Source organism: Olea europaea, chromosome 1, assembly GCF_002742605.1.
Source record: "Olea europaea var. sylvestris chromosome 1, O_europaea_v1, whole genome shotgun sequence".
Lineage (NCBI taxonomy): Eukaryota > Viridiplantae > Streptophyta > Magnoliopsida > Lamiales > Oleaceae > Olea > Olea europaea.
In genome coordinates, this window is record NC_036237.1 from 31,608,220 (window position 1) to 31,635,924 (window position 27,705).

At 33.4% G+C, this 27,705-nt stretch overlaps 1 protein-coding gene and 1 pseudogene across 1 annotated transcript; one reads left to right on the forward strand and one right to left on the reverse strand.

The window, feature by feature from the left end:
• Nucleotides 1-706: 706 nt before the first annotated feature.
• On the reverse strand, nt 707-6,687 carry LOC111407425 (glucosidase 2 subunit beta-like). The gene is made up of 17 exons (XM_023036890.1): nt 6,337-6,687; nt 6,102-6,227; nt 5,814-5,909; nt 4,410-4,649; nt 4,161-4,324; nt 3,343-3,435; nt 3,188-3,253; nt 2,618-2,939; nt 2,402-2,506; nt 2,219-2,320; nt 2,049-2,106; nt 1,880-1,948; nt 1,607-1,694; nt 1,303-1,364; nt 1,062-1,157; nt 897-966; nt 707-754 (listed from the first exon to the last, which is right to left on the reverse strand). Exons 1-17 carry the CDS (start codon nt 6,452-6,454, stop codon nt 707-709), a joined length of 1,923 nt encoding a protein of 640 aa, XP_022892658.1. The 5' UTR covers nt 6,455-6,687.
• A 15,589-nt stretch (nt 6,688-22,276) lies between these two features.
• LOC111401284 lies at nt 22,277-24,448 on the forward strand (annotated as a pseudogene).
• Nucleotides 24,449-27,705: the final 3,257 nt, after the last annotated feature.

A 27,705-nucleotide genomic window follows, 5' to 3' on the forward strand; every position in this document is an offset into this window, starting at 1 on the left:
CCTTGTGGTAGCAAAAGGATTAAATGCCCCCCCATGCTACAATTCCGCCGTTCGCCCCTATTTTATCAATAGTAGACTACATGTGCCTCCCAGCATAGACGTCGTATACACTTGTGCAAATAAACCTTCTACTAACTAATTCAAACTGGTCCGAGAGTGCCTAAGAAGGAGGTTCAATCTTCCAAATGAAGGCTTTCATCTTCGCATTTTCTCGAAAATCATGCTATAAGTACAGCATTTTTCACAGCAAAGTTCACAGCGTACACACATGCAAGGGGTGAGGTCCACGATTAAAATAATCGTGAACCCCACATTTGTGAATTTGTGAAAAAAGATGTGAAGAAAATACTGTACAATCGGCAATTTCCTTTTCTCTGAGGCCTATTGTACTAGATATGCATAAATCTATATTTACCCAACCTGAGAGCGCTTTTCATGGGGTCTAAACGTCATACTATTTGCAATTGTTGTTATTGCTTCTTACTATAAAAATTCTTTATGCTATTGCCATCACCATCACCATCACCATCACCATCACCAACACCAACTCAAAAGGTTACACAACTTCTATTTCTTCTTGCTGGCCACCCACAAATATGTTAGGTACAGTCGTATCGTTTAGTGCACAATATTGAACTATTTAATATAACGTTAAAATGAATAGTAGTACGATCGCAATTAAGGATGGGTTATGTTCTTGCAAGGATTATTCGTGATTAAGAATTCCTATTTCTGTAATCTTCCCTTCGTCATGCTAAGCACAAACAAATTAACTAGAGCTTAATATAAGAAGAAGAAGAAGAAGAAAAAAAAGATATCCGACGTTTCTTCACTGTTCATAATCCTCAAATCAAAATTTTTGGCTACAACGACCAATATTTGAAGTATAAAATTACATCATCAAACTCTTCATATTTAGCTTCTAGTTTTCCTTCAGACATTGAATAGAAACAACAGTTCCAGCATCTGTAATCCAAGGTGAAGAAACATTCTTCTCAAGCCAAACAATGATTTAGTTTTTTCTAAAAAAAAAAAAAAAAAAAAAAAAAAAAAACAACATAAAAGGTAAATAGAAAAATAAACAGCAAAGTGCATAAAATGTAACCTTAAGTTTATCTTCCACACACACGGCTGGAGTAGATAACAATGCTACGTATCTGCAAATATAAATATATTCAGATGCCGTAGATCCAATAAATAAAATTAGAAAACGTGACCAATTTTGCATATGTAAATCCAAATGCAAATATATGCACACGCACGCGCGCTCACAGAGAGAGAGAGAGAGAGAGAGATTCTTACTCGCAACGGCTTGGTTCACCTATGTCAGTAACTTCATTTTTCAAACCACATCTTAACTTTATCTGTATATATAATGAAAATTTCCCATTATATGAAAGGAAACTGGAGCAACATTCCAAACAAAAAATTTAAGGAGCCGAAAAAAGATGCATACTTGTAATGCTTCCTCCACGCTTTAAGCAATATAAATGATAGGTGTAAAAGTAAAGTTGGTTGTGGGGCAAAGGTAAAGAAACAAAAAACCTTAAAAAAAAACCTCAATTTTAATCTATGAAAACCTCAATTTTAATCTATGAACATCTACCTTTAAACTTCTATCTGGGCCATTCCAGCAGTGATCTCCATTTGAAAATAGCATGATTCCATAGGACTCTTCAAATTTCTCCCAGCTCCTATATTATAGGATCAATAATAGATGACAGAGGACTGAATCAAATTAAACTTTATAGGTGTTCTAGCAGACATTACACACAGCAGACCAATTATGAGATGAAAATCAGTATCATTAAAATACATCCAATCCAAGAAATGCTATAAGCATGTATCAATAGAAATGTCAAGCTAAAAAATTGCCTACCCCAAACGAGTGGTACTATGACCCTCCATTTGAGTAGCCTGTTTGAAAGGACAGATTTTGTAAACATACCTGAAACAATAAATTTCAATTCCAATTATAGTAAATGAGAAATGGCATATCAAAAGACTCAAAAAAAGGGCAAAGATTAAGAAACTAGGAAGCTTCTAACTTGTTCTGCTTGGTTTCAAAACATTGACCATAGAATGGATAGAATTCTTTTTCCATTCCTGCAAGTCAAAAGTATAGAATATTCTATCACGCCAAATTTGTGAGCTTTAAGAACATGAATGAAAAGAGAAAAGGTAAAAAAAGTTAATAGTGCATCAGTGTCTAGCACACCAAAATCATATTTTAGCTTCTGTGTGAGACTTGATATCCTTGATTGTATTTTAGATAATTTTGAACTGGATTCATCGTACTCTTTGCGTACACGTGCAACGTCTGCAGATACACAATGGAAAAGCATCAGTGTCCACTGATTCCTGTTCTAATGTGAACGGAGTATAAGCCCTCTACTGGTACCAGATATATCCACGGGAGTTTGGAAAATATTGACAGTCTGAAAGATGGTCCTCGCAGTTTGCCGTAACTTCTCCAGCCACGTTTGGCTATTTATACTAGTTATATCTGACCAAATTAGAACAAATATGGGTAACTAACTAACTAGTAGTTGTAGTTATGGAAGAGAACAAGGAAAATATTGTATTCCACGTCAAGATTTGAAAGTAAATAAAACACCCGACAAGTGTGATTCGTCATCTGACTCAGGTTTGTATGAAGAACTCGAATCATCATGATCCTCCTCCCCACACTCTTCCATCTGGTCTTCCCTGTCATCATCATCATCATACCTTTGCTCAACATCCTCTGAATCATAGCCATTATATTCCTCATCATGGCTATCTTCAAGTTTTTCTTCATGGTTTTGAGGATCATTATCTTTAGAGGTATCGACCTCTTTGCTTTGTTGCTCTGTCATTTCTCCTGTCCATCGAGAAGCGACACGACGCCCTAACTCTTCTCGCGATAAAGACTCGGTATCTTCTAGTACATGTTTCTCCTAGAAACACGAAGTGACATTACTCATATTGCTCGAATCACATCAGACGTGCCAAGTTACAAATAAATCAGAATCTCATATTCTATCATCCTAAATATCAAGCACCTCAAATCTGCTATTACAACGACTCAATAAGCTTTACACATAACGCATTCGTGCTTTTATGTATTAACTTGTATCTATGTAATATATCCATGCAAGCACGCATGTGTTTATGCAGGACAAAACTGGATGCTAAAAGCACATACCTGATTTCCAGTATCAGGACCAGCTTTGCCATCAACGATGAAATCTCCCTCTTTCTGTTCAGTATCCTATATAAGACAGAAGTGCATGATCATCGATACCATATGAGTCCTGATAACTTTTATAGGTGAAATTTTTCTGCAGAAGAAGAGCGTACCTGGAGAGAATCCTCTTTCACCTGTTCTACTCTGTTGGTATGATCACTAATCTCAGGGTCACCAACAGTTTTGTGATTATCTTCCAGGGCATCCTATTAAATACCAGTAATGTAAACACAGGAAGCAAAGAAACCAAAAGTACAAGATAATTGAACCTATTATCATTCAGCAATTACTTGTGAAGCTTTCGAGTAGGAGTAGAGGTTTTACAATCCTAAAAACACAATTTCTTACACAGTTATATCAAGTTACATATTGTTTAATGAGACGAGGAAGTTCCATGAGTTGAAACTAGGTTACTCTCATCTAGGAGAAGTTCTACATCGCAAAGGAGATAGCATAATATCAAAATTAATGTTTCATGCAATCACGATGCATTTATTTTCAGTGCAACTTCCTAATAATGCTGTTACGGACGGTGATATTTGAAACCTTCCTATACAACGGGAATTTTCTTGCAAATTGGATAATGAAGTTTTTTTCTTTCAAATGAATCAAATTAATCCACAATCTATTAGTCAATTCCAACATTGGAAGCCCTTTTGTTAGAGAGAGTAGTGAATAAAAGCCCCTAGCCATCCTGGTTGGGAGGGGAGGACTGAGGAGGAAAGCAGTTACATTTTTTCCTTCAAGCAAATTTTTTCTCATTGTCACGAGAACCGACACATGTGACAGTCACATATTTAACAGTTTTGTAGTTGTCGTATCATCTCTATCCTATTTACACGCATAATGTGTGATACTATTTAATCTTCAGGTGTCAATCCAAGCTTAAATAGGTGTAACCCGTAGAGATGGAGTCATCAAGTAAGCCAACCTTATCATAGATATCATTCTTCTCAGGTTCCCCAATAATTTCAGTGTTATCTTCAGCTTTGCTTTCCTTCAATTTAGATTCTTCATGTTCCTTTCTTTCTAGCTCTTCTTTTTCTTTTTGCAACAGCTCTTTTTCCTCAGCCTTATCTATCTGTTCCTTGTGCTCTAGATGAAAAGAAAATCAAATCACTGTCTTCTCCTCGTATAGGAATCATACGACAAGCACTTGAAGAAAAAAGAAAAAATATACCCTTGAGTTGTTGAACCAATCCCTTGAGTATCTTCTCCTCATCTTTCAGCTTTGATAGTTCAGCCTCCTCTCTTGCTATTGCTAATTTTGCTTGTTCAATTTCCCGCCTTCGCATAATGACACCTTCCTTATATGTTGTTATTTTTTTCTGCAATTTATCTCTTGCGACTTTACCGGCCTCCCAACAAGTATTAGGGCACCTGATTTTACCATCATACTCATCGCTCCCATCACAACAATCTGCTCAACATATGCAGCTTTAAAGTTTTCTCAAAAATATGGCACCCATTATGGCGGTAAGATGTGATTTTCTCAAAAATATGGCGCCCATTACGGCGTAAGATGTGATAGAATAATAAAATAAGACCGTGAGAACAATATGAGGGTCAAGATGCTAAAGATTCTTTTACCTCATCCACGTTTACAAAGCAAAAAATCCAAGCAGGATGTAAAGAACAATTAGAGATGAAATGAGCAAAATTAACTAAACAATTTAGTACATAATAATGCACAACTCATTAAGGACAAAAAAGGAGAAATCAAGCAAAGATGATAAACAAGAAAATCATTATTTAACCAAGTATAACCAGAAGCCGGAATTGGCACTTCTATAAGATAATGAGTGACAAGATCAACTCTACATTTCTTGTAGAAAGACACTTGATAAGAAATTGTCTTATAAAATGGAAAACAGAACCCAAAATGAAGATTCATACAGGACAACTATATTATACTCCATGGTCTTTCAAGTGCCAAGAACATAATCAGTAAAACAAAGACGAGCCGCGAAAGGCTTCTCTTGGACAAACCTATTCATAAGTAAAAACATCGATGGTGTCATGAAAGCCATCAACGCTTACTGAGTACGTATCCTACATATAGTGAATATTCGCTATAACTAAACAGTAACACTTCAAATTTGATTGTGATTATCCATGTAAGGGAGCATATAAAATAAATTTGAAGTTCTATTACACAAGAAAGGGGTTACAAGAAGAAACATTTGTGGAAGTGTGCTTGCTGAGTCTACTTATCTCAAAAGCTCAATCAATCATCTTACTGAAAAACTTCTTAGAGTAAATCTTCTCTTTTCTTTACCAAATTTAAGCTCAAATTTAAGTTCATACATACAAAATCCTAAATTGATAGCATAATTTGTCTCACAATTAGACTAAAGCATCATAGTGTACTTATATTGAACTTGTGTCAATCCCTTTTGCAAATGAACCATGTCTTTAATTGGTGATGTTGAGTTGCACTTCTCCTAATTTTGTGATATTGACATACTAATTTGATCAAACCATTGACGTTCCGAAGCATCATTTTACATCAAAATGCTTGCAAATGTCTGAGGAATGTAGCTCTAAATGATTGAAATAGAAGTTTAAAAACAGCATCGCTTACCACATAAACCATCATTGACTCTAGAAGAATATAAGAAGAGTGGAACATGTCCTGCATTCTTACAATAGAACTTCCCATTGGGGCATGCGGATGTTCCTGCAAAACCCACCATTACACAAACTCATCTAACATATTTCAAATTAATACTAAAAACTTGCAATAACCCACCATATCCTATTTCTTATCTGCCCATAATTGATACTAGAAATATGCTTGTAAAAGAACAAGACACTATATTACCACAGACCAAAGTTTTAGACAAAAACCAAGAAGCTAATGAAAAAATACCTGGCTCATCCGAGCCGTCAGGGCAATCGCAAAAGTCATCATTGAACTGAGACTTGCTGAATTTCTTTGATCCATCTTTACATTTTATGGTTCCAGAAGATGACCATCCTTTGTAATACTTCTCATCTGTACACCCATCAATTCAAGTACATCATTGCACAAATACATGTCATATGAGAGTACAGTTTTTCAAATGCTGTAAGCTAAGATTTAAGCAGAAGAAACATGGACCCACCTTCGGGGGCAACTCCGAGAAGGGTATCTTTGGAAGGAACAGATGCCGATCTGCTAATGCCATACATCAGCATAACGCAAAACAACAAAGCTACCCTTCCTAATCGTAACTTCATCATGTATACCTTCAAAAAAATAGTTATTAACGGGTGTAGGTGTTTTTCCCTCCCCAGAAAAAGGTTAAACAGAAAACCTAAAGTTAATTGCCAAGAAATTATGGATAAATTAACACTAGGATCGAGTGTATGAATTTTCACAGATGAAGAAAGACTGTAAATTAATGAAAGCCTGCGACGATTTTGAAGCAACAGAGAGAGCGATGTTTGCAGGGGAGAAACGAGAAACGACGTCGTGTCCAGAGAAAGTAATCAAACGCCCGGTGGCCATGTTCATGTTGGGTAAATTGCAGTCTCCGTCCCCAACCTTTACCATATTTCGCACCTTTACCCTCAAAATTTGTTCTTGACATTCCCATCCTCAACCTTTTATAAATTTACAGTTATCTTCCCTCGATAATTGTTGTTATGTTGGTGAAAAAGACGATTTTGCACTCAACTTCAAAACATAAAAACAATGATGTATATACACTTTACAAAAAAGAGCTCAAACAAAAGCAAAATCTTACTTAACCTTTACAAAATATAACTTCTGAGGAATAATAAAATGAAAAAAAAATTATAAATAGGCCATTATGTGGCCCTTGATTGGTTCTGATACTACTCAGATTAGTATTAGAATCCGATAGCTTGAAACTCGAAAGTGAGAATTTGAATTAAAAAATTATGCCTAAAAAATAGACTATGGTGGTCCCATCACCCATGTCCCTTATCGAGCCACCATTCATGCTTCCGTCCATTATCATATTTCTACCCTTCACTTGGTGTTGTCGATTTTATCCCACAAGTGGATGAATCGTAACAAGTAGTTGTTGGAATTAATTGAATTTGATTTGGATTTAAAATATTAAATGTAATATTTAATGATATGGGCCATTGCAATTAATTTGGATGAATTGGAAAAGTCTCTAATATAGGCCCATATGTTGATAAGCCAATTTTAAGTGTTTTTTATATGGAAAGGAGTCTCACATCGAAAGTTTACAAGAAAATAATCTTGTTTATATAGTGGGTTGTGTGAATAATATATAATTTAACATATTACCTACCACTTGGATAACTTTAGCTAGCCAAAGGCTAGCAAACTAGCCAAAGGCTAGTCACCACTAGAGTGGTGCTTCACACCACTAGCACCGCTCCCCGGTCCCGGTCCCGGTCCCGGCACGCGCACGCGCACGTCGCACGTCGCACGTCGCAAAGTACGCATTGGGCGCTTTGGAGGCGCACGTACGCATCGTCGCGAGGAGCTGGGGAACCTTATAGTTTTCGGAAATGGACTCGTGGTTCGATGAGGTGGCAGCACAAGGCTCGGTGAGTTGGCATTCTAGGTGGCGCACGAGTGGTAGGTCGCGTCCCTTCGTCCTGCGTGGCGGTTAGATGTACGCGTGGCATCCGCATGACTGTGACTGTTCAAAAATTGGTGAATAGGCATGATGAATGGACACTTCACTTCATGGTTCAATCTGGGCCGTCAGATCATAAAAATAGTGCGATCCAATGGCTAAGACGAATCAGACCAAGTGGTGCACCAGTTCCTGAAATGTCACACACCTGTTCCATGAGACACTTCAATCTCTATAAATAGGGACCCCCAGATTCGTTTTTTGAGACACCAAATCAATTGCGAATTCAATTGATTCCTAAATTATTCTCTCTCCATATTCTTCTCTAAAAAAAATCTCTTATACTTCCGTGGTTATTCCGTTTAAGTACGATCATTCATTGGTTCGACCGACAAGGTTGGTATTGTGCAGTATCGACTTTGAAAGGAGCGTTGTATCTTGGGAGACAGACGTCCATAATCTCGTTTGCACTTTATTAAGGGGCGAAATCTATTTTAAGGAGATTTGCTTACTTTATTAGCATACCTCGCTTCATTTACTGTTTATTTTTCTGCTTATTTTATTTCTTCTTTTGATTGCGTTAGTCGGATTTTCGACAACAGTAGTAAAGTGAACCTTTTGAGTCCGGATTATCATTCCCACGAAAATTATACTTTAATACTCAATTTATTATTTCTAACTTCTATATGATGAAAATAAACGAGAATAATGATTAAAAGTTGTTTTTATTCTAACTACTTAAAATTTCATGAGTGCAACAGAAAATCAGTGAGAATTCAAATAATAAATGGGTATTAGGGCGGAACAACTTCACATATTGGTCATCTTTACTTCTAATATCGAGATTTATGAAATCTAAAGTGGTGTTCGATCGAATTCTTCTACGGTATTCAATTTACCCCTCTCGAGTTCTCATTAAACCTATTTAAATAATTTAATTCCATATCTCTATGCAAATCAACATTATTTAAACGAAATAATAGTTCTAAAAATTCATATAGGAACGCAGCAATTAATAAATGTATCTCTACATATTATATTAATTTACCGAATTTTAATATGTGGTTTAAATAAGAATCCACATCTCTGCGCAATTATTGAATAATTGGCCAAAAAATTCAAAGCATTAAAAACGTAATTGAAACTCACATATAAAATCATAACGAACAAGAATTTCAAATAAAAGAAATAAAGGGTCCCAAATAGGTTACATTAGTTGCCCTAACAAAGGATTTAGTTACGCATAATAAAAGAAGAGAAATAACAAATTGTCTCAGAGTACATCACCAAATTTAGAGATAAATATGTAGAAAAAAAGGGATCTTGCATCAATAATTCCTTCATCTTCCAATTGATGCTTCATACGATGAATTTGTGGTTGTTTTTCTCCCTTTGAATCTCTCACTTTTTCTCCCAATATGTGTTTTTTGCTTCTTAATGTGTGGAACCCCTTAAAATGTGAGAATTTTCGTATTTATAGGTCCCTTGCCAAGTGGGAAGAATAAGGTTTTCATATTGACACAAAAAGGGGCCGAAATTGCACCCTAATACGTCTGGGATGCAGCGCAGAAGCTTCGCGATGATCAGTGGGTTGGCGTCGTCGCGCCTTGGGGTTGGCGCCTCCACGCCACTTTCTCGACAGACAACATCTTGTTCAGTTTTTTATCATAACACTCTTTCCAATGTCCGATTGAGACAATTCAAGATGCAATTAAAAGATAATTCAAAGGGCTAAAATTTTTCTTCAGACATCATTCTCCAATACAAGCATTTGCTATGTCAAAAATTGGTCTCAATGTGAACCCGAAATTTCGGAGCATAACTATTCGGTTGGAAATTGATTTGTGATCATATTTTGCCTAAATTTGATCCCCTTGATATCTTTCTTCATCCAATTGACTCCTAACGCTCTCGGATCTTCATCTTGAGGTTCGACACAACTTTTAAATATTTTCACTTTAGTCCCCGAACTTTGGATCTCATAAGATTTAGCCATTTTCTCTATTTTGCCCACTTTTGCTTCTTCATTCCATTTTTTGAACCGTCATTGAATTTTACCTATTAACACAAAATGTAATAATTTAGACAATAATTCATTCGAGAAGCAAATAAATGTCAACGTTTTAATGTTTTAAATAAGTGTATAAATACACTTATCAAATATCTCCAAACTTAAATATTTGTTTATCCTCAAACAAAACCATCATGTAAATAACTAACAACACACAATCATGCAAGGATAATTAGTCAAACAATCAAGCTTTTTACTTCAGGATTCGAGATTTTGATATTTATTCTACAAACATGATTCAGAGTCACAATACCAAATCGATATCTACTCTTCTAGTGCAAAACTGATGTGTGTATATGTGAAGAATTAAGAAATCAACCATGACTGCACAAGTTGTTTCAATTCCCGACCTTTAATAGTCATATAGGTCCTTTCATCATTCGTATGATTCACACACCCCCAAACTCGTTCTTTTTCACTCATTCTCAGCGTGTAATCAAAGGTTGAATATTTCATTACTATCATCACCCTCTCAAGTTTAGGTGAATGTTATTAGTTGCAACTCAACACTTCAATGAACAGAAATTCTCCAATTATTTGATTGCTTCAATCGCTACGACTCAACTAGCTAATTGTCCTTCATTGAAAGTCAAATTTTCTCAAATAAGTGTTAGGACTTAACCAAGGTATTTAGCTCTTTTGCTCTTTTCATGCATTTGCTTTTTTTTCCTGATTTTTCACAAGTTATTTTATTATTATTATTTCACATTCTCTCCATTAAGTTTCCTAGATGATCCCTGTAGCAGACTTTAGGCCGATGACTTCCAAATCAGATGATTTTAGGGCACCAGGTTTTGAACACCCTTACAGGCTTACTAATCCGAGTCAAAAAGGCTTTGAAGATAACCAATTTTTGTTTCAAGTGCAGCTTTATCTTTTATTGCCTTCTAAATGAACCATGTAGCGAGCTTTAGGCCGATAACTCCCAAGTCAAATGACTTTAGGGCACCAAATTTTAAGATACCCTTGTAGACTTAATTACTCAAGTCATGAAGATTTCAAAGAGAAGTTTTTAGATTTCAAATGTATATGCCTTGATTAGTGCGATGCCCATTTTACAAACTTATTTAGACAAGTTGACCTCCAACTTAAGATTTTGCCTCGTTTTATCATGTTAGTATAAGACAATTCACACATAAATATTCACACATGGAATCCACATTCACATCCGCATTTTCCTACAGCTGTAAAATCACCCCAAACTGTGCTAAATTTGATCTAAAGATAGACAATTTATTATGATTTAGGTAAAGTATCTATGTGCAATTAAATCAACCTATCTAACAAATGAATCAACTCGTTTCATCATAGTGTCTGACTCAATTCTAGTGTACATATAATATCAAGTTTTGCAAGGTTGGGTTTCAATTAATCTAGCATGCATCCTATCCACAGTTCACAAATCAACACCAAATCTCAAAGTAGAACATAATTGTAAGCCAAACTGTCCAACTCACACAAAAATTTTAGGTAGGCAATAATACTATTAATAATAATATACTCCCCCAAACTTAAACTAAACATTGTCCTCAATATGAAATTTAAAGAAAAATGAGGAGGCTTCCCTGAAATGTCCGATTGCATATGAAGTTGTGGTGTCTTGATGTTGCATTTGATCGACTCTTCTTCCACATTCTCCCTTAAACTTGAGATTTGTCACACTTTCTCCATGTCCATGTTTGTTTGAGTGTTCCGCGATATCATGTTCCTAAAAAATCAAATTTGAAAAATTAAACTCATGGAACAAGGATTACTTAGCTTAAATATCTAATAACCATCTTAGTTAATCAATGACATAAGGGTAAACGGGATATGGGTGATGTCTCCTAAATAGACTAATAAATAAACTAAACTATCATATAACTTGAAATAAAATAAATAAAAGAAAAAGAAAGCTTGGGTTGTCTCTCAAAAAGTGCTTCTTTTAAGTCATTAGCTAGACTTTTGTACAAGTCTTCATAGCACTTTGAATATGGCTTTGGAGCTCCTGCTTAGCTTGCTTAATTTGACTTTGTATCATATCTCGTATATTTTCCTTTTGAATGCGCTATAACCTGCCTAAATTGTCTATTTCGAACTCAATCAAATATACTGCAATCTTTTCATCATCTTTAATCACAAATTCAATGAAGTTTGATGTTTGAACGCTGATCCCATCTTCACTGAATGCAACTAATTCATCTGGCTCCTTCGTGACTAATTCCTCGATTTCCACCTTTTCTACATCTTGAGTCGTTAGTTCCTCGAGTTGAATGATGAAGAGATCCTCCGTTGACATGTTATTTAGCTCATCCAGAATTATTTGATCTTCAATCTTTTTACATCTTTGCATGATGATGTCTCGAGTAATTATTTCATTGTAACCAAATTATTCTTCATATGGATAACATTCTCTCACTTCCACTGGAGTTGCCAAATACGAGCAATTTTTAGTATAATGAAATGAACCACAGTATTCACATGTCAGTCTGATCTTTGGATAAACAATTGATTTGATGTTTAATCCCTGCAGCCAAATATCCTTACCAAATTCGATAGGCTGATCACATCCCCATATTTTAAGTTTTTGTCTAATTAGGAATTCTCCAAAGAGCATGTTATCTTCATTCGAGTTGAAATTAATCATTATGAAATTTCACCTCTTGCTTCTTCTTATTTCCTATCAATGGAGCAAAAAAAAAAAAAAAAAAAAAAAAAAAAATCTGGATAAAAAATTGATTTTATGTTTAATTCCTTCGGTCAACCATCCTTACCAAATTCGATAGGTTGATCATATCCCCACCTTTTAAGTTCTTGTTCGATTAGGAATTTCCCAATAAGCATGTCATCTTCATTCAAGTCTAAATTAATCATTACGAAATTTGACCTCTTGATTCTTCTTATTTCCTGTCAACGGAGCAAAAAAACAAGTAGATCAATTGAACAACAAAAAAAAAGAAAAAAAATTAAAAAAATCAAACAGAAGTAAGAAATAAATAAATCAGTATTAAAGAAAATAGTCCCCGGCAACAGCGCCAAAAATTTGTTGTCAATTTTATCCCGCAAGTGGATGAATCGTAACAAGTAGTAAAGTGGACCTTTTGAATCCGAATTATCATTTCCACGAGGACTATACTTTAATACTTAATTTATTATTTCTAACTTCTATTTGACAAAAATAAATGAGAGCAGTGATTAAAAGTAGTTTCTATTCTAACTACTTAAAAGTTTGTGAGTGTAACAAAAAATCAATGAGAATTCCAATAATAAATGGGTATTAGGGCGGAACAACTTCACCTATTGGTCACCTTTACTTCTAATATCGAGATTTATAAAATCTAAAGTAGTGTTCGGTCGAATTCTTCTACGGTATTCAATTTACCTCTCTCGAGTTCTTATTAAACCTATTTAAATAATTCAATTTCATATCTCTACGCGAATCAACATTATTTAAACAAAATAATAGTTCTAAAAATTCATATAGGACCACAGCAATTAATATATGTATCTCTACACATTATATTAATTTATCGAATTTTAATATGTGGTCTAAAAAAGAATCCGCATCTCTATGCAATTATTGTTCACGAAATCATTAAATAATTGGTCAGAAAATTCAAAGCATTAAAAACATAATTAAGCCTTGTTTGAGCCACATTATTGGAATGAAAATTTATTTTTGAATAGTGTATTGATGAAAAATGTATGGTTAAAAAATAAGGAAAAAGTTTTGAATTTGCATGTAATATTATTTTATTGAAGAATGAGTTGTTGAAATGATGTCAAATCACAGTTGAAGAATGCATTTTTTTTCAAATAATGTGGCTCAAACAGGGCCTAAAACCCATACATATAATTATAACGAACAAGAATCTCAAATAAAAGAAATAAAGGGTCCCAAATAGGTTATATTGTTTGCCCTAACAAAGAATTTAGCCACGCATAATGAAAGAAGAGAAAATAACAAATTGTCTTAGAGTACATCACCAGATTTAGAATTAAATATGTAGAAGAAAAAGTAAATCTTGCACCAAGAATTATTTCCTCTTTCAATCGATGTTTCATACGATGAATTTCTGGTTGTTTTTCTTCCTTTGAATCTCGCCCTTTTTCTCCCAAGATGTGTTTTTTGCCTCTTAATGTGTGGAACCTCTTAAAGTGTGAAAATTTTCGTATTTATAGGCCCCTTGCCATGTGGGAAGAATAGGATGTTCATATGGACTCAAAAAGGGGCCAGAATTGCACCCTAATGCGTCTGGATGCGACGCCGCAGCCGCCGTGATGATCAATGGGTTGGCGTCGCGGAGCCGCTTTCTTGACAGACAGCACCTCGTTCAGTTTTTTTTATCATAATTTTCTTTCTCAATATCCAATTGAGGCAATTCAAGATGTGTTGGAAAGTAAACTCAAAGGGCTATAATTTTTATTCAGACATCATTCTCCAACTCGATCATTTGCTTTGTAAAAAATGAGTCTCAATGTGAGTCTGAAATTTCAGAGCATACCTTTTCGGTTGGAAATTGATTTGTGATCATATTTTACCTAAATTTGATCCCTTTGACATCTTTCTTCATCCAATTGACTCCTAACGCTCTCGGATCTTCATCTTGAGGCTCGACACAACTTTTGAATATTTTCACTTTAGTGCCCGAACTTTGGATCTCATACGATTTAGCCATTTTCTCCAATTTTGCCCACTTTTGCTTCTTCCTTCTATTTTTTGTACCGTCATTGAATTTTACTTATTCAACACAAAATGTAATAATTCAGACAATAATTCATTTGAGAAGCAACTAAATATAATCTTTTTAAAGCTTTGAATAAGTGTATAAATACATTTATCACTTGGCATGTATAATGACCATTTTACTCCGGAAAATGTTTTCCCTAAACCTCTGTGCCTTGTGAATGTGTAGTGTAAATTGATTTTCCACTTGATCTTGGATGAACGGCAAAATGATATTTGAACACAACTAATGCATGATGAGATGAAATGAAAGATATACACATAAGTCATAAGGAAAATGTATAGAATTCAAGAATATAGAATACCGTACATTCACTTATCAAATTGAATGTCAAAAAAAAAATTCCAGATTTTAATGTTTTCAATATAAGTAGAAAATAAATATTAAAATATATGAAGCACAAAATATAAATGCATATGAATATGCAAGTCGATTTATAACTTTGCGCTCAATCTTCAATTTTTAAATATTGAATTACGTAAAATTTAGAAATGTAATTTTCACATTCAATTCAATTATATCAACACTGTCAAAGAATATAGGTAAAATAGTTTGTATAATCTCGTATGCTTCTTATTCAAGCATGAAATATACGAACATACTTTTGTCTAGATGACACAATACCGTTATGCAATTGTAAAAATAATTTGCAATTATTTTCTTATATTGTAAAAATATTTCTAGATATTACTTCAAAAACATTCCAAAAAATTAAAATTCATGCGCTATTAAAAATACGATAAATACAAAATTCGTGCAACACACAACATTTGCAAATTTTTGTTTTTTTTCTTTTTGCAATAGCAATTTCTTTTTTTCTTTTATTTTCCTTTCTTTTTTTCCCGCTTTCCCTATTTTTGTTTTCTTTTTACAAATGTTTGAATCTAAATTATGGAAACAAAGGTTTTTGATAAGTAAATATAGAATGTTGCTATGAATTGAATGAATGTTGGTTTGATTTTATTGTGTGGTTCTTTTAAAAACAGGAAGGAGTAGCCGTTGTTCAAACATTTCTGGTCTTTCAACGGCATTGACTTTAGAAGAAAAATCTCGTTAACATCTATATATTTTATAATACAATTTTCTTCCTGACTTGACCGCTCGAGTTCTTTGGAGTCTGTGTCAGCTTGTCTCGGGTGAGGTCTGAGGTCAAGGTATTGCCTGGTTGGTGTACTAGGGCGAGGCGAACCCCAACCCCTTTGTTAGCTAGTTTAGCTTTCCCTCTTTTCAATCTATATCAGATCTTCCATTACTTCTTCCCCTCCGGAGTGAGGGTGGTTGTAAATCACTATGCCCTCTTCATGTTTATAGTGCTTCTTCAAGCTCTTTTTTAGGGTATTTCTATTTATACCGAGAGACAGTAAAGTAATCACATTCCACTGTTGAAGCTTTTTTTTCCTATTTTTTTTCTTTCTTTTTCTTCTTTAGCTTACATTGGTTTTTACCTGCAATATACTCCTTATTTTCGGCGACCAAACTTTCAAGGCAACCATACTCCTTATTTTCAGATACGAAGTAAGGTAATAAGTTTTTTTGTTTTCCTTCTCACAGCCATCCACTCCTCCCTATTCTCGTCTTCTTCTAATCTTTAGGCAAAATAGGGGTTTTTTTTTTATTTGAAATTTTTAGTTTTTAAAGGGATGATGTTACATCCGTTCTCCAAAAAAATAATAAAAAATAATAAAAAAATAAAATAAAACCTTTGCTGCTTCCAATTTTCTGTTTATTTAAACATGAAATGGGCTTTACATGGTTAGTAGTGTTTTCTTCATAATTTTTTTGTGGAATTGATTTAGGTTTTGTTCCAAGTTGTATTGAAAATGCATATTTTAGTTTGTTGTAAAATTGAATGAATTTTATTTCTTTGTTTTGCAAACAGGTAGTTTTCGGCTTTGGTCAGTTTCTCTCTCTCTAGTTTTTTCTTTAATGAATTTTGTTTAGATGCGTGTAATTTTTTCAACTTTCTCTTAATTGTCCTTGCTAGCTTTCATATTCCTATCATCATTTCTCTCTATGGAAAGTTGATTTTTTCTGCTAAAATAATTATCAGTTATGTGTGGATGCGTTTCTTGTTTAGGCTTTATAATTAATTATTTTCGTGTAAAGTATTGCCATAGCGTGATCTTAGTTTAGTTGGGTAAATTGATGTTATTTTGGTGAATTCATTTTTGTTGGAATACGGAGCATTTAGTCTTGCTAATTTTATGGTTAGTTCACATTTATGTTTCATAACTGTGATAACTTCTTTCTTTTTTTCATTAGTACTTTCATCTGCAACCATTACATTGCTAGCTTAAAAAAAATGGTGGAAAATGTGCTGCAATCACCCTTAATTCCCAGGTTTCAATTCTCTTGGAAACATTTCAAGCCCAATTTCACATACCTCTATCACCATAACCAAGAATCATAGCATTCCGAGCGACAACATCACGTTTATCCATCAACCTGAATACACGCTCTGCATTGTGAATTCTTCTACATTTGTTCTCAACCAAACAAATATAACAACAAAATGAGTATGTATTTTAGACACATTGTTGTTGCAAGCATGTAAAAATCATCAAGTTATCTGAAATTCGATGAAAAAAATTCATCGAGAACGATGTCATATTTATTTAGATAACATTTTATTCTCTCAAATATCATCATTCTACTAGCATAGTGTATGCCATTTTATGCACAAACCATACATCATCATCATCATTGTTATTTATATATATTTTTTTGAAGGAGCAAATGACTGTCCAGAGCGAATAATAGATAAATAAAACAATATATATATACACACACACACACAAGTCATTATTGGTCTGTCTAAATATTATTTAATTACTTGAAGGCACCACAAACTGATGACAAAAAATGGATTTTCTTTCAAAAATCGAGATTTGACAAAGGCTTTTACTTGTCAGAAGAATAATGCCCTTTAATGAAAATAACAAATATGATCTCATACAAGGTTAATTGCTCAAGAAATAACTGAATTTTGGTCGTGTCAGGGGAATGTTATTGAACTTAAGAATGTAACAGAAACATCACTAAATTTTGTCAAAATGCTCTTCATCTGTCACTTGTTTAGATTATGTTAGTTGGGTTGGATAACTTTTATCGTTGATCTTTTAATTTTAAATGTTTGTTTGGCAGAATTTAATTGAGAATCATTTTTTCTTCATACTAGTTTTCAACTACACATTACATCAATCAATAAAATAATTTTGTATGTGAATGCGCTTGTTTGAGCCCCATTTTTTGCTAAGAATGCATTTTGGAATTGTAAATCGATAGAGAATGTGTAGTTAAAAAATAAGATAAAATTTTATGTACTGTGCGGAGTAAAAAAAACAAAAAAAAAACTTCGCACAGTGCGTAGAGTTATAAAATAAAAAAAGAAAAATAAAAAACCTCTCCGCACAGTAACTATCACGTGCGTTGCACGAATTTTACATTTATCATATTTTTATTAGTGTATGAATCTTAGTTTTTTGGAAAGTTTTTGAAGCAATATCTAGAAATATTTTCATGATATAAGAAAATAATTGCAAATTATTTTTACAATTGTATAACAGTATTATGTCATCTAGAAAAAATATACTTGTATATTTCATACTTGAATAAGAAATATAAGAGATTATACAAATTATTTTGCTTGTATTTTTTGATAGTGTTGATATGATTGAGTTGAATGTGAAGAGTATATTTCTAAATTTTGTGTAATTCAATATTGGAAAATTGAAAATTGAACACCATATTCGTATGCATTTATATTTTGTGCTTCATATATATTTAATATTTATTTTATACTTATGTTGAAAAAATAAAAATTTGAATTTTTTTTTAAAATTCGGTTTGGTAAGTAAATGTACGGTGTTCTACATTCTAGATATTTGTAAATGCAAAAATCGATATATAAAAATACAGTAAACTGCAAATACGGTAGGCAACATATACGGTAATAAGTTGCAAATACGGTAGGCAGTATATATGGTAAGTTGTTTGGAAATACGGTAGTCAGAAAATACGGTAAATTGCAAATACGGTTGACAGTATATACGGTAAGGTGCAAATACAGTAAGTTGTTTGCAAATACTGTAAGCTGCAAATACGGTAGGCAGCATATACGATAAGTTGTACATACGATAAGCTGCCTGCAAATACCGTAAACTGCATATATGGATTTATAATTTGTTATAAATGTATAAAATTTATTTAATATTGAATTTTTTATGTATTAAATGTTGTAATTCAATATTGTTTCTTTTTTTATAATTGCATTTTCGAGAATTAAAAAAAAAAAGTGGTTATGAAATTGCTAATTTTTAAATGTGTTTTTTTGTTGAACATAGAAATAATTTTTTTATGTTATTTGTAAAAAAAAAAATTATTATAATTTTATTAGAGTAATAAGAAGATTTATTATGTATTTTTATTCTTTGCATTGTGTAAAAAATTTTGTTTATAATGATTGACAAATATTTTTCTACAGTTGCATCATCCAACAACATTAAAAAATAATAATAATAATTTTACTATATATAAACTCCATGAGAAAAAAAAAAAAAAAATTCCGCACATGAGCCAAAAAAAAAAAAATTCTTTACTTTCTTTTTGACACCTCAATCTATAAAAGATTAAATAAATAATGATGTGCAACAAATATTTTCCTTATAAAAATGGGAAGAGTAGTTGTTAGAAGAAGTCAACTAGTCAATTCAACGGACTAATATATTGTTAACTTTAGGAAATTTCTTTAGGTGCCCAAAAGTGTGATACAAAAGAAACCGTGTATAGACATTAACGGAATGAAATGGTCTCAATTTGACGTGTAAAATATGTCAATTTGTGCTTTTGTGCAGTTTTTTTTTGGGTGAAAAGTCTTCATCCAAAGTAACTTATCTTAGGTCAATCACTCTAACGAACACACTATGCTCTAAAAGGATGAAACTGGTGGACCATTTTGTCAACAATATGAACTTTTAAAGTTGGCGGAAGAAAAAGTGATACTCGTCTTTGTAATCATATTCAAACGTTCATTCTCATCGTAAATTCATATGTACCCACGTTCATATGTTCATTCTCATCAGTTTGGCAGAGTTTTTATAAAAAGTTACTTACGAGATTAAAAAGTTATTTTTAAATATGTTTGGATAGTATTTTTGAAAATAATTTGTCAGGTTAAAAGAGCTTTTTAGATAAAGTTGACATAAAGTAACTTTTATTTCGAGAAGTTCTTATTTTAAAAAAGAAAAAAGAAAAAAGATCCCTGCTGAATTGACCATTATTATTTTCAAATATAATGCTTTGAAGCAAAAACTTTACATAATCATCATGTGTACAGCAAAGAATAAATGTTTACGTCACACACAAACATATACAAATATCACAATAAATGAACATCTTAGGAATTGATTATGGAGTAAGATGTGGACATTAATAAATTAAGGATAAGGTTATGCTAATTTATGTTACCAAGAGCATTTTTAATAAACTTTAAAAATAAGATGCTCTCTGTTTTGGAGAGTCACACTTACTATATTATCCCAACATAATATATTGGAAAAATTGCAGTTGAGGTACCAAGCATTTCGTTTATTAGCAGACTTTGCCCAAACCTTTAGTTGGTGCCACCAGAGGTACCAAACCTTCAAAAAATTAGCACCCGGAGTCCAAATTAACAAAAAAACAGTTAGTTTGACCATCAAAACTGTTAGTTGACCCCAAAATTGACATTGACCAAAATTTTGACTTATTTTTAAAGGTTAAAATTGTAACTTTACATTTTTTTAACAAAAAAGACAATTATAATATATATTAATAATTAAATTAAAAAAAACAAAAAACAAAAATCAAAATATAAAACCACCCACCACCCTTCCATTTTTCCCCAATCCCGGAGCCCCAAAAACCACCACCGTCACCGTCCACCGCCACAGCCAGCCCTTCGAGATCGCCTTCTGCTTCATCTTCATCTTCTTTATCGTCCCATTTGGCAATGATTGAATTGAAGCAGAGAATCCTTATTGCGCTTTTGAAATTGGCCGAATGGATGCCCACCAGATCGCTGTGGAGGACCTCGAGAAGATTATTCAAGCGCTGTCCAATGATGGGGTTTCGATGCTACTCAATTGCCTATACGATGCCATGAATGACCCGAAGCCTGCAGTGAAGAAAGAGAGCATTCGACTCCTTGCTGTACTCTGCACTGCTCGCACTGATTCTGCTGCGACCCATTTGACCAAAATCATTGCTCACATTGTTAAGGGGCTGAAGGATTCAGATTCCCAAGTTAGGGAGGCTTGTTGCGATACAGTTGGCTCACTGTCTACACTGTACTTGAAGGGTGGAGGAAGGAGTGATGGGGTGGCATCGCTGTTTGTCAAGCCGTTGTTTGAGGTGATAGGCGAAAATAACAAGACTGCGCAAGGCGAAGCAGCAATGTGTATGGCGTTGGGCGGTAGACTATTTATTTTGAGAATTTGAAGGCAATGAAGGGGTGGCGTTGGGCGGTCGATTGGCGTTGAAGGGGTAGCATTGGGCGGTCGGTTGGCAGGTAGGGAAGTGAGTGGTTCCTGATTTTTGGTTTTGGGGTGGGTGTTTGTAGGGTGAAGTGGAGAAGATGAAGTATATTTCTTTTATTTTAATTTTTTATATGAAAAATATAAAGTTACGTATTTAACCCTTTAAAAATCAGTCAAAATTTTGGTCAATGTCAATTTTGTGGTCAACTAACGGATTTGATGGTCAAACTAACGGTTTCTATCAATTTGGACTCCACATGCGAATTTTTTGAAGGTTTGGTACCTCCGGTAACACAAACTAAAGGTTTGGGCAAAGTCTGCTAATGAACGAAAGGTTTGATATCTCAGATGCAATTTTCCCTAATATATTTGATAAGATTTTATCTCAAATCACGACAAGTCTCTAAAGTCACCGTTAAGATATTGACATGATCTAAATGATTAAAACATTTCTCCTTAACACAAGTACCATTTAGTTCCAAAGTTATCCTAAACTCACATATTCTTAATACATTTATGACTTTTCGAATGCACGAATTTTGTATCATTAAATCACTATTCGACTTGTCTATTAGAGAGCCTATGGCCGGCAATACACCGGTGTCTATTGGAGTCCATTAAACTCCAACAAACAATTTGATCAGATTAAGACTAAAAAATGAGCATACGAATTGCAAGAATGATTTGCTAAAACTTGCTACCATCTTGTAGGGATAAATCTCACATAGATTAATTATCGAAATATAGAAAATATATAAGAGCTCGCATTACTCCTCTAAACATGTTGACGGAACAGCAAGTTTTAATATCATGACGATTTGACCAAACTGTAATAGCAAATGGCGGTCATCTACAACTCAATCTCCATCATTCAAAAAAGTCGAGTTAGCGTAACTGTGTGTTAATAATGTTGGTCCAGAATGTTTAAATTGATATGAAGAGCATCTTTAATTCAACCAATTCTCGTACACTTGTAATATTAAATGGATTTAGTACATCAAATTGGGAGAACTTTAGAATGGTGGATTGGTAAATGGGTGATGAACAGAAATCCCCTCTTCACAGGCAATTCAGTAATTGTCCTGTCCTGTTGACTGATTTCAAGTCTGCTTCATCGTATTCAAATCCAGTTCACACTTCCATTTCTGTTAAAGGTGAAACCCCACTGGTATTTCCATATATATAATCTATGAGATTAGTGTAAATCAACTAAAAGAAGACAGACATCTGAAAAATATCTGAACTTGTTCAATGCCAATATTCCTTGTCTTCCTCTTCCTTTTACTCTCCAGGGTACAAGTGACAGTACTTTCCTTAATAAACTTGATCGTGATACTCTTTTATCGTTCTATAAACATATTTCCTTCCCACCATCAGAAATTCCTCTCAACTGGTCGTCAGTCGATTGCTGCAAATGGGAAGGTGTAACCTGCAATCGCGACTCTCGTGTCACACATTTATCGACACCAGGTAAGCGTATTTCTGGAACCATAACTCCCTTTCTTGGGAATCTTACGTTTCTATCTCACATGAATCTGTCCCACAATCAATTTTCTGGCGCTTTCCCTTTCACACTTTTTCATACTTTGAAATCGCTTGATTTGAGCTATAATCTTCTGTCCGGGACACCAAACTACAGCTTGCCTGTTTCAATTCGTACAATAGATCTGTCTAGTGATAGGTTTAATGGGTCGATTCAGTCTCTGTTTTTCAATGGTGCGCCGCGTTTGATTAGTTTCAATGTTAGTAACAATAGTTTTACCAGTCCACTTCCGGTTTCTATTTGCATCACCTCAAGACATGTAAAGTTCCTGGATTTCTCCACGACCAAGTTCAGTGGCAATGTATCACAAGGAATTGGAAGGTGCTCTAAGCTGGAAGTTTTCAGGGCTGGTCTAAATTCTCTCTCAGGATGGCTTCCATTTGATCTTTACAGCGTGAAATCATTGAGAGAAATCTTTTTAGCTAACAACCAGTTTACAGGATCTATCAACAACAGTATTGCTCTTCTCTCAAATCTTAGTGTTATAGATCTCCATCAAAATGAATTGACTGGTGAGATCCCTAAAGATTTCGGGTTGCTGTCGAATTTGAGTCAATTGATTCTTCACACCGACAATCTAAGTGGTTCCGTGCCTCCATCCTTGATGAATTGTACCAGCATGAAAACGCTGCTTTTGCGAAATAATCATTTAAGAGGAGAAATCGGGAGTCTTGATTTTTCGCCACTCCAGAAACTGGAAGCCATGGATTTTGGGAACAATAGCTTTGTGGGCAACATTCCAGTTAGCATGTGCTTGTGTAGATCCCTGGTTGCAGTTCGGTTCGCATATAACCAGTTGACGGGCGAAATTCCAGCTTGCATGGGTGGGCTAAAATCATTATCCCATCTCTCACTTTCCGACAATTTTCTGTCTGACGTTGTCGGAGCTTTAAGGATTCTGATGCGATGCGATGATCTTTCAGTTCTCTTCCTGTCAAGGTGCTTCAAAGATGAACCAGTGCCGAATGATGACCATTTAGTACATCTAAATGGGTTCCAAAATTTACAAATTCTCACTCTGGGTGGATGCGAACTCAAAGGTGAAGTGCCTTCTTGGATTGAAAGATTAAAGAAACTCAAAGTGCTGAATCTGTCTTACAATAAAATTACAGGCACAATCCCAAAATGGTTGGGGAGTATGCCAAGCCTGTTTGTACTAAACATCACTCGAAATCACCTCACCGGAGAACTTCCTCGTGAAATTGGCAACCTTAAAGCTTTAGTTTCAGATGACACAGACCCAAACTTGAGTAACTTAGCACTGCCTTTCTTATTCGACAGTCTCCAGTACAATCGACTATTCAACTTGCCGAGGGAATCAAAGTTGGGAATAACAGTCTGAGTGGGAATATTCCAGCAGAATTAGGAAACTTGAGACTTCTTAGAGAATTGGATCTCAACGATAACGACTTCAATGGCAGCATTCCAAGTGAATTGTCCCGTCTTGTCAATTTAGAGAAATTGGACACGTCAGGGAACCATCTCACCGGAGAGATCCCGGAATCGATAAAAAAAACTCTATTTCTTATCTTTTTTAACTGTGGCAAACAATGATTTAGAAGGAGAGATTCCGAAGGGTGGTCAGTTTGATACATTCACAAACGCTTCATTTGAAGGGAATCCTAAACTTTGTGGGTCATTACTGCAAAAAAGTTACCCACAACCAAGCGCCGGAGGTCAAGATGAAACATTATTGTGGAAAAGTCTATCGTAACGTTGAAATATAACATTATTGTGGAAAATTTGTACTTTTCGTCTTTGATATTTGTAATTTGTTCTTAATGATATTTTTTTAGCATTGGACATTCTCAATCCTTGGCTTAGTTAAAAAAAATGCTCTTTCGTCCATTTTGCCATTAAATCTGTTAGAAGGATGAATTTGGCCTCCTATTTAAAAGAAAAAAAAAGGGAAAAAAATTGAAAAAAGAAGTAATTAATTAAAAAATAAATGAAGAATTGGTGGAAGAGTCCTAAATCTTATAAAAATATATATAAAGAGATCTTCTTCCCCAAGAACCCATCACCCAAACCACAACCGCCTTCCAGTTACACCCTTGACCAGGATTGTGTATATGAAAAAAAAAAAAAAAAGTTGGTACTAAATTTGGATTCTCCATGTCACTAGAACACAATATTATTGTACGCTACATATTTCATTTACGAATTTGATAATTCATTTCATTTTAATATTTTCTATACGGTGTGTTTACTTAGGGGTGAGTTGAGATTGAGCCACATTTGGCGAAATGAGTCCATTCTGACCAAAGTGAGCTTGTAACAACGTGTTCTTATTTTTTTGTGATTATCATTTCTATCTTGATTAGCTGCATTTATGTTACAATAACTGTCGAATTATTATAATATTTTTAATCGTGACTAACTATATTTGTTGTCGTGGACTGCATATGTGGCTCCCTAGACGAATTATGTGCTTATTAATTCAATTATAATGTCTATATTTTATTTTACTTATATTAAATTACACAATGTACTTATTCTATTATGTATAGTATCACCTTTTGGATTGAACTGAGATGTCTGGTTGGAAGATTTTCCATTTTAGTACATTTGGTACAAATGAAATTTACATTTTGTTTGGGAGAGAATAAAATCTAATTTTAATTTAAGTCAAAGTCAAACAAATAATATTAACCATATATTTCATGGGTCCCACAACTTTTCAATCACACATTTCAAAAATTTCTATTACAATCTACTAAAAAATATAATTTTAATCCCTACCAAATATACAAATAACAATAATAACAGGAAGATTACAATGGACATTTATTAAATTGATAGAATTAAGTAAAGGATTAAATAAATTAATAAGCTACATTAGTGATACTATTACTTAATTATAAGAATTCCTTACAATAGTTAAACTTTCATCTCTGTCCAAAATTTTTATTCCCCCGCATCAACACCGAAATATGTGTTTTCTGCCTAGGTAATGGAATTGCCTCTTTTTTATGTTAATTATAATTATATGGGTTAAATTTAAATCCTTGAACATCATGAGCTTGCTTCTTTTTTCCCTTTTTATATTTGTTTAATCCAAATAAATAAATTAGCAGAAGAGTGATTCACATTATATATATATATAGTGTCATCACGAATTTGATTATTTTGATGTAAGTAAAACTTGTTCAATTTAATAATTTCGTTTACATATATTTATTCAAAGCACTTGAGCTAGAGTTTGACTTTTGTTTACGGGAGATCTATTCTTTTGTCATTTATACTAATGTTATGTTTTGTCTACTAAATTAAGTGTTTAAATTGTACTCTAAAAATTTAGAATTTAGGTAGGATCTTCTAATCAATAATTATAAATAGATTCCATTTAATAGACAATAATATGAGTTCACATTTGAAGAGTGAAATTTACCAAGTTTATAAATAAAGATGATGAATTAGGATTTTGGGCATGTTGACATTGTGGATGGCAAGGACATACTGCCATTTTAAAAAGTTAATTGTTGAGGATTCGAGACAAGTAAACCTTTCCTTATTTTCATACGTACGTCATATGATTAAATGTATAAATGTGTTACTTAAATTGTCCTAATGCTGTAAAAGAAAAGTTTACTAGGGTTTAGAGATGAACGACAATTATACCCCGCAGCCCTAGAAATTATTACTGTTATATCCCTGATTCTGCCCTATAAATACAGAACTTTGGTTCTTAATAAAATACACGCAAGTGTATTGACTTCTCTCTGTTCTCTTTTTTTTTTTTTTAATAACACGTTATCAGTATGATAACTTTATTTTTTTAATAATTAGAAGTTTAATTTCGTTTTTCTTCTTCACACACAAAGCACCACAAAGTAACAAAGCCTTCTCTCTTTATCTCTGGTAATGTTCTCTAGTTCTCATATAAATTCTCAATTCTGGGTTTCTGCAATTTCAATCCTCTAAAGCTAATGTAGCAAATAAGAAGTTGTATTAATAGGACATAGGACCTTAAACCACCTACTTTCTCTCTCTCTCTCTCTCTCTAGACTGTTGCTTTTTGACTTTGATACTAATGCTTATTGAATGCTACTTCATGCGAGAGAACAAGAAAGAGCTCTCTTTCCACCTCTATCATGTACCATCCTCATCGACGTGGGCATCAAGGTAATTTAAACTTCAATCAATTTTAGTGATTTTTGGATTCTACAACTCGAATTTATTGCATATGAATTTCTTTATAATAATTGGAGGTTTGTACGATTTTCATGTACTTCATTCATATTAAAAATCATAAAGCTTTACAAATATGGATTAATAGTTGAGAATATTACTCCTTACTGTAGTTAGTATTCCAGTTTTATATATGTACTCTTCCTTAATGAAATTCTTCACAAAATAGGTTACTTTTAATAAATAAATAAATAAATCTATTATTTAAATCTTACATTATAGTGAACACCAATCCGCCTAGGTAGTTCTAATTATATAGATTAATGAATTTTAGTGCAGTACTTGCTGTTCCAATTTTTTCATGGTTATAATCTATGACAATTGGGTACGATTAATGATAAACAATAATTTACTATATGGTAAAGAATAACTTTATAGCACATATTTTCAAGACTTTTTCCTAATACATGTTTGGTAATTAATTTTTCTATATAAATTCATATCATGTCTATATGGTAAATAAATATTTTTAGATATTCTTCGATAAACTTTAAATAAATAATTTGTCATGTTGTTACTTCAAAAGTAGCATAATATTATAATTAATATTTCGAAAGAATATTAATTGCATATTTATCTATTATAAATAATTCGTTGTTATTCCTGAAATAGCACAACATTACTAATATTCTAGAAGAATATTACTTGATCATAAAGAGCATGATATTACACTTTCAATATTACAAAAGAATATTGACTCAATGCTCCTGAATAAACATAATTTAAATTATAGTTATTTTAAGCGAATATGATGTTGATGTTTTCAAAGAAACACAACACACGTTATATAAATATTCCAAAAAAATATTTCATTGCTACTCATGTATGGCACAAATTTTATTATTTGGCTTGAAAGATAGAACA

What these genes read in the sequence shown, in the direction of transcription:
- LOC111407425 (XM_023036890.1), bottom strand. Translation starts at nt 6,454, where the DNA reads ATGATGAAGTTACGATTAGGAAGGGTAGCTTTGTTGTTTTGCGTTATG. An exon ending in TTTGAAACCAAGCAGAACAA is followed by an intron (nt 1,949 to 2,048) that starts GTTAGAAGCTTC and finishes TTATTGTTTCAG; the next exon opens with GTATGTTTACAAAATCTGTC. An exon ending in GCCCAGATAGAAGTTTAAAG is followed by an intron (nt 1,365 to 1,606) that starts GTAGATGTTCAT and finishes TTATATATACAG; the next exon opens with ATAAAGTTAAGATGTGGTTT.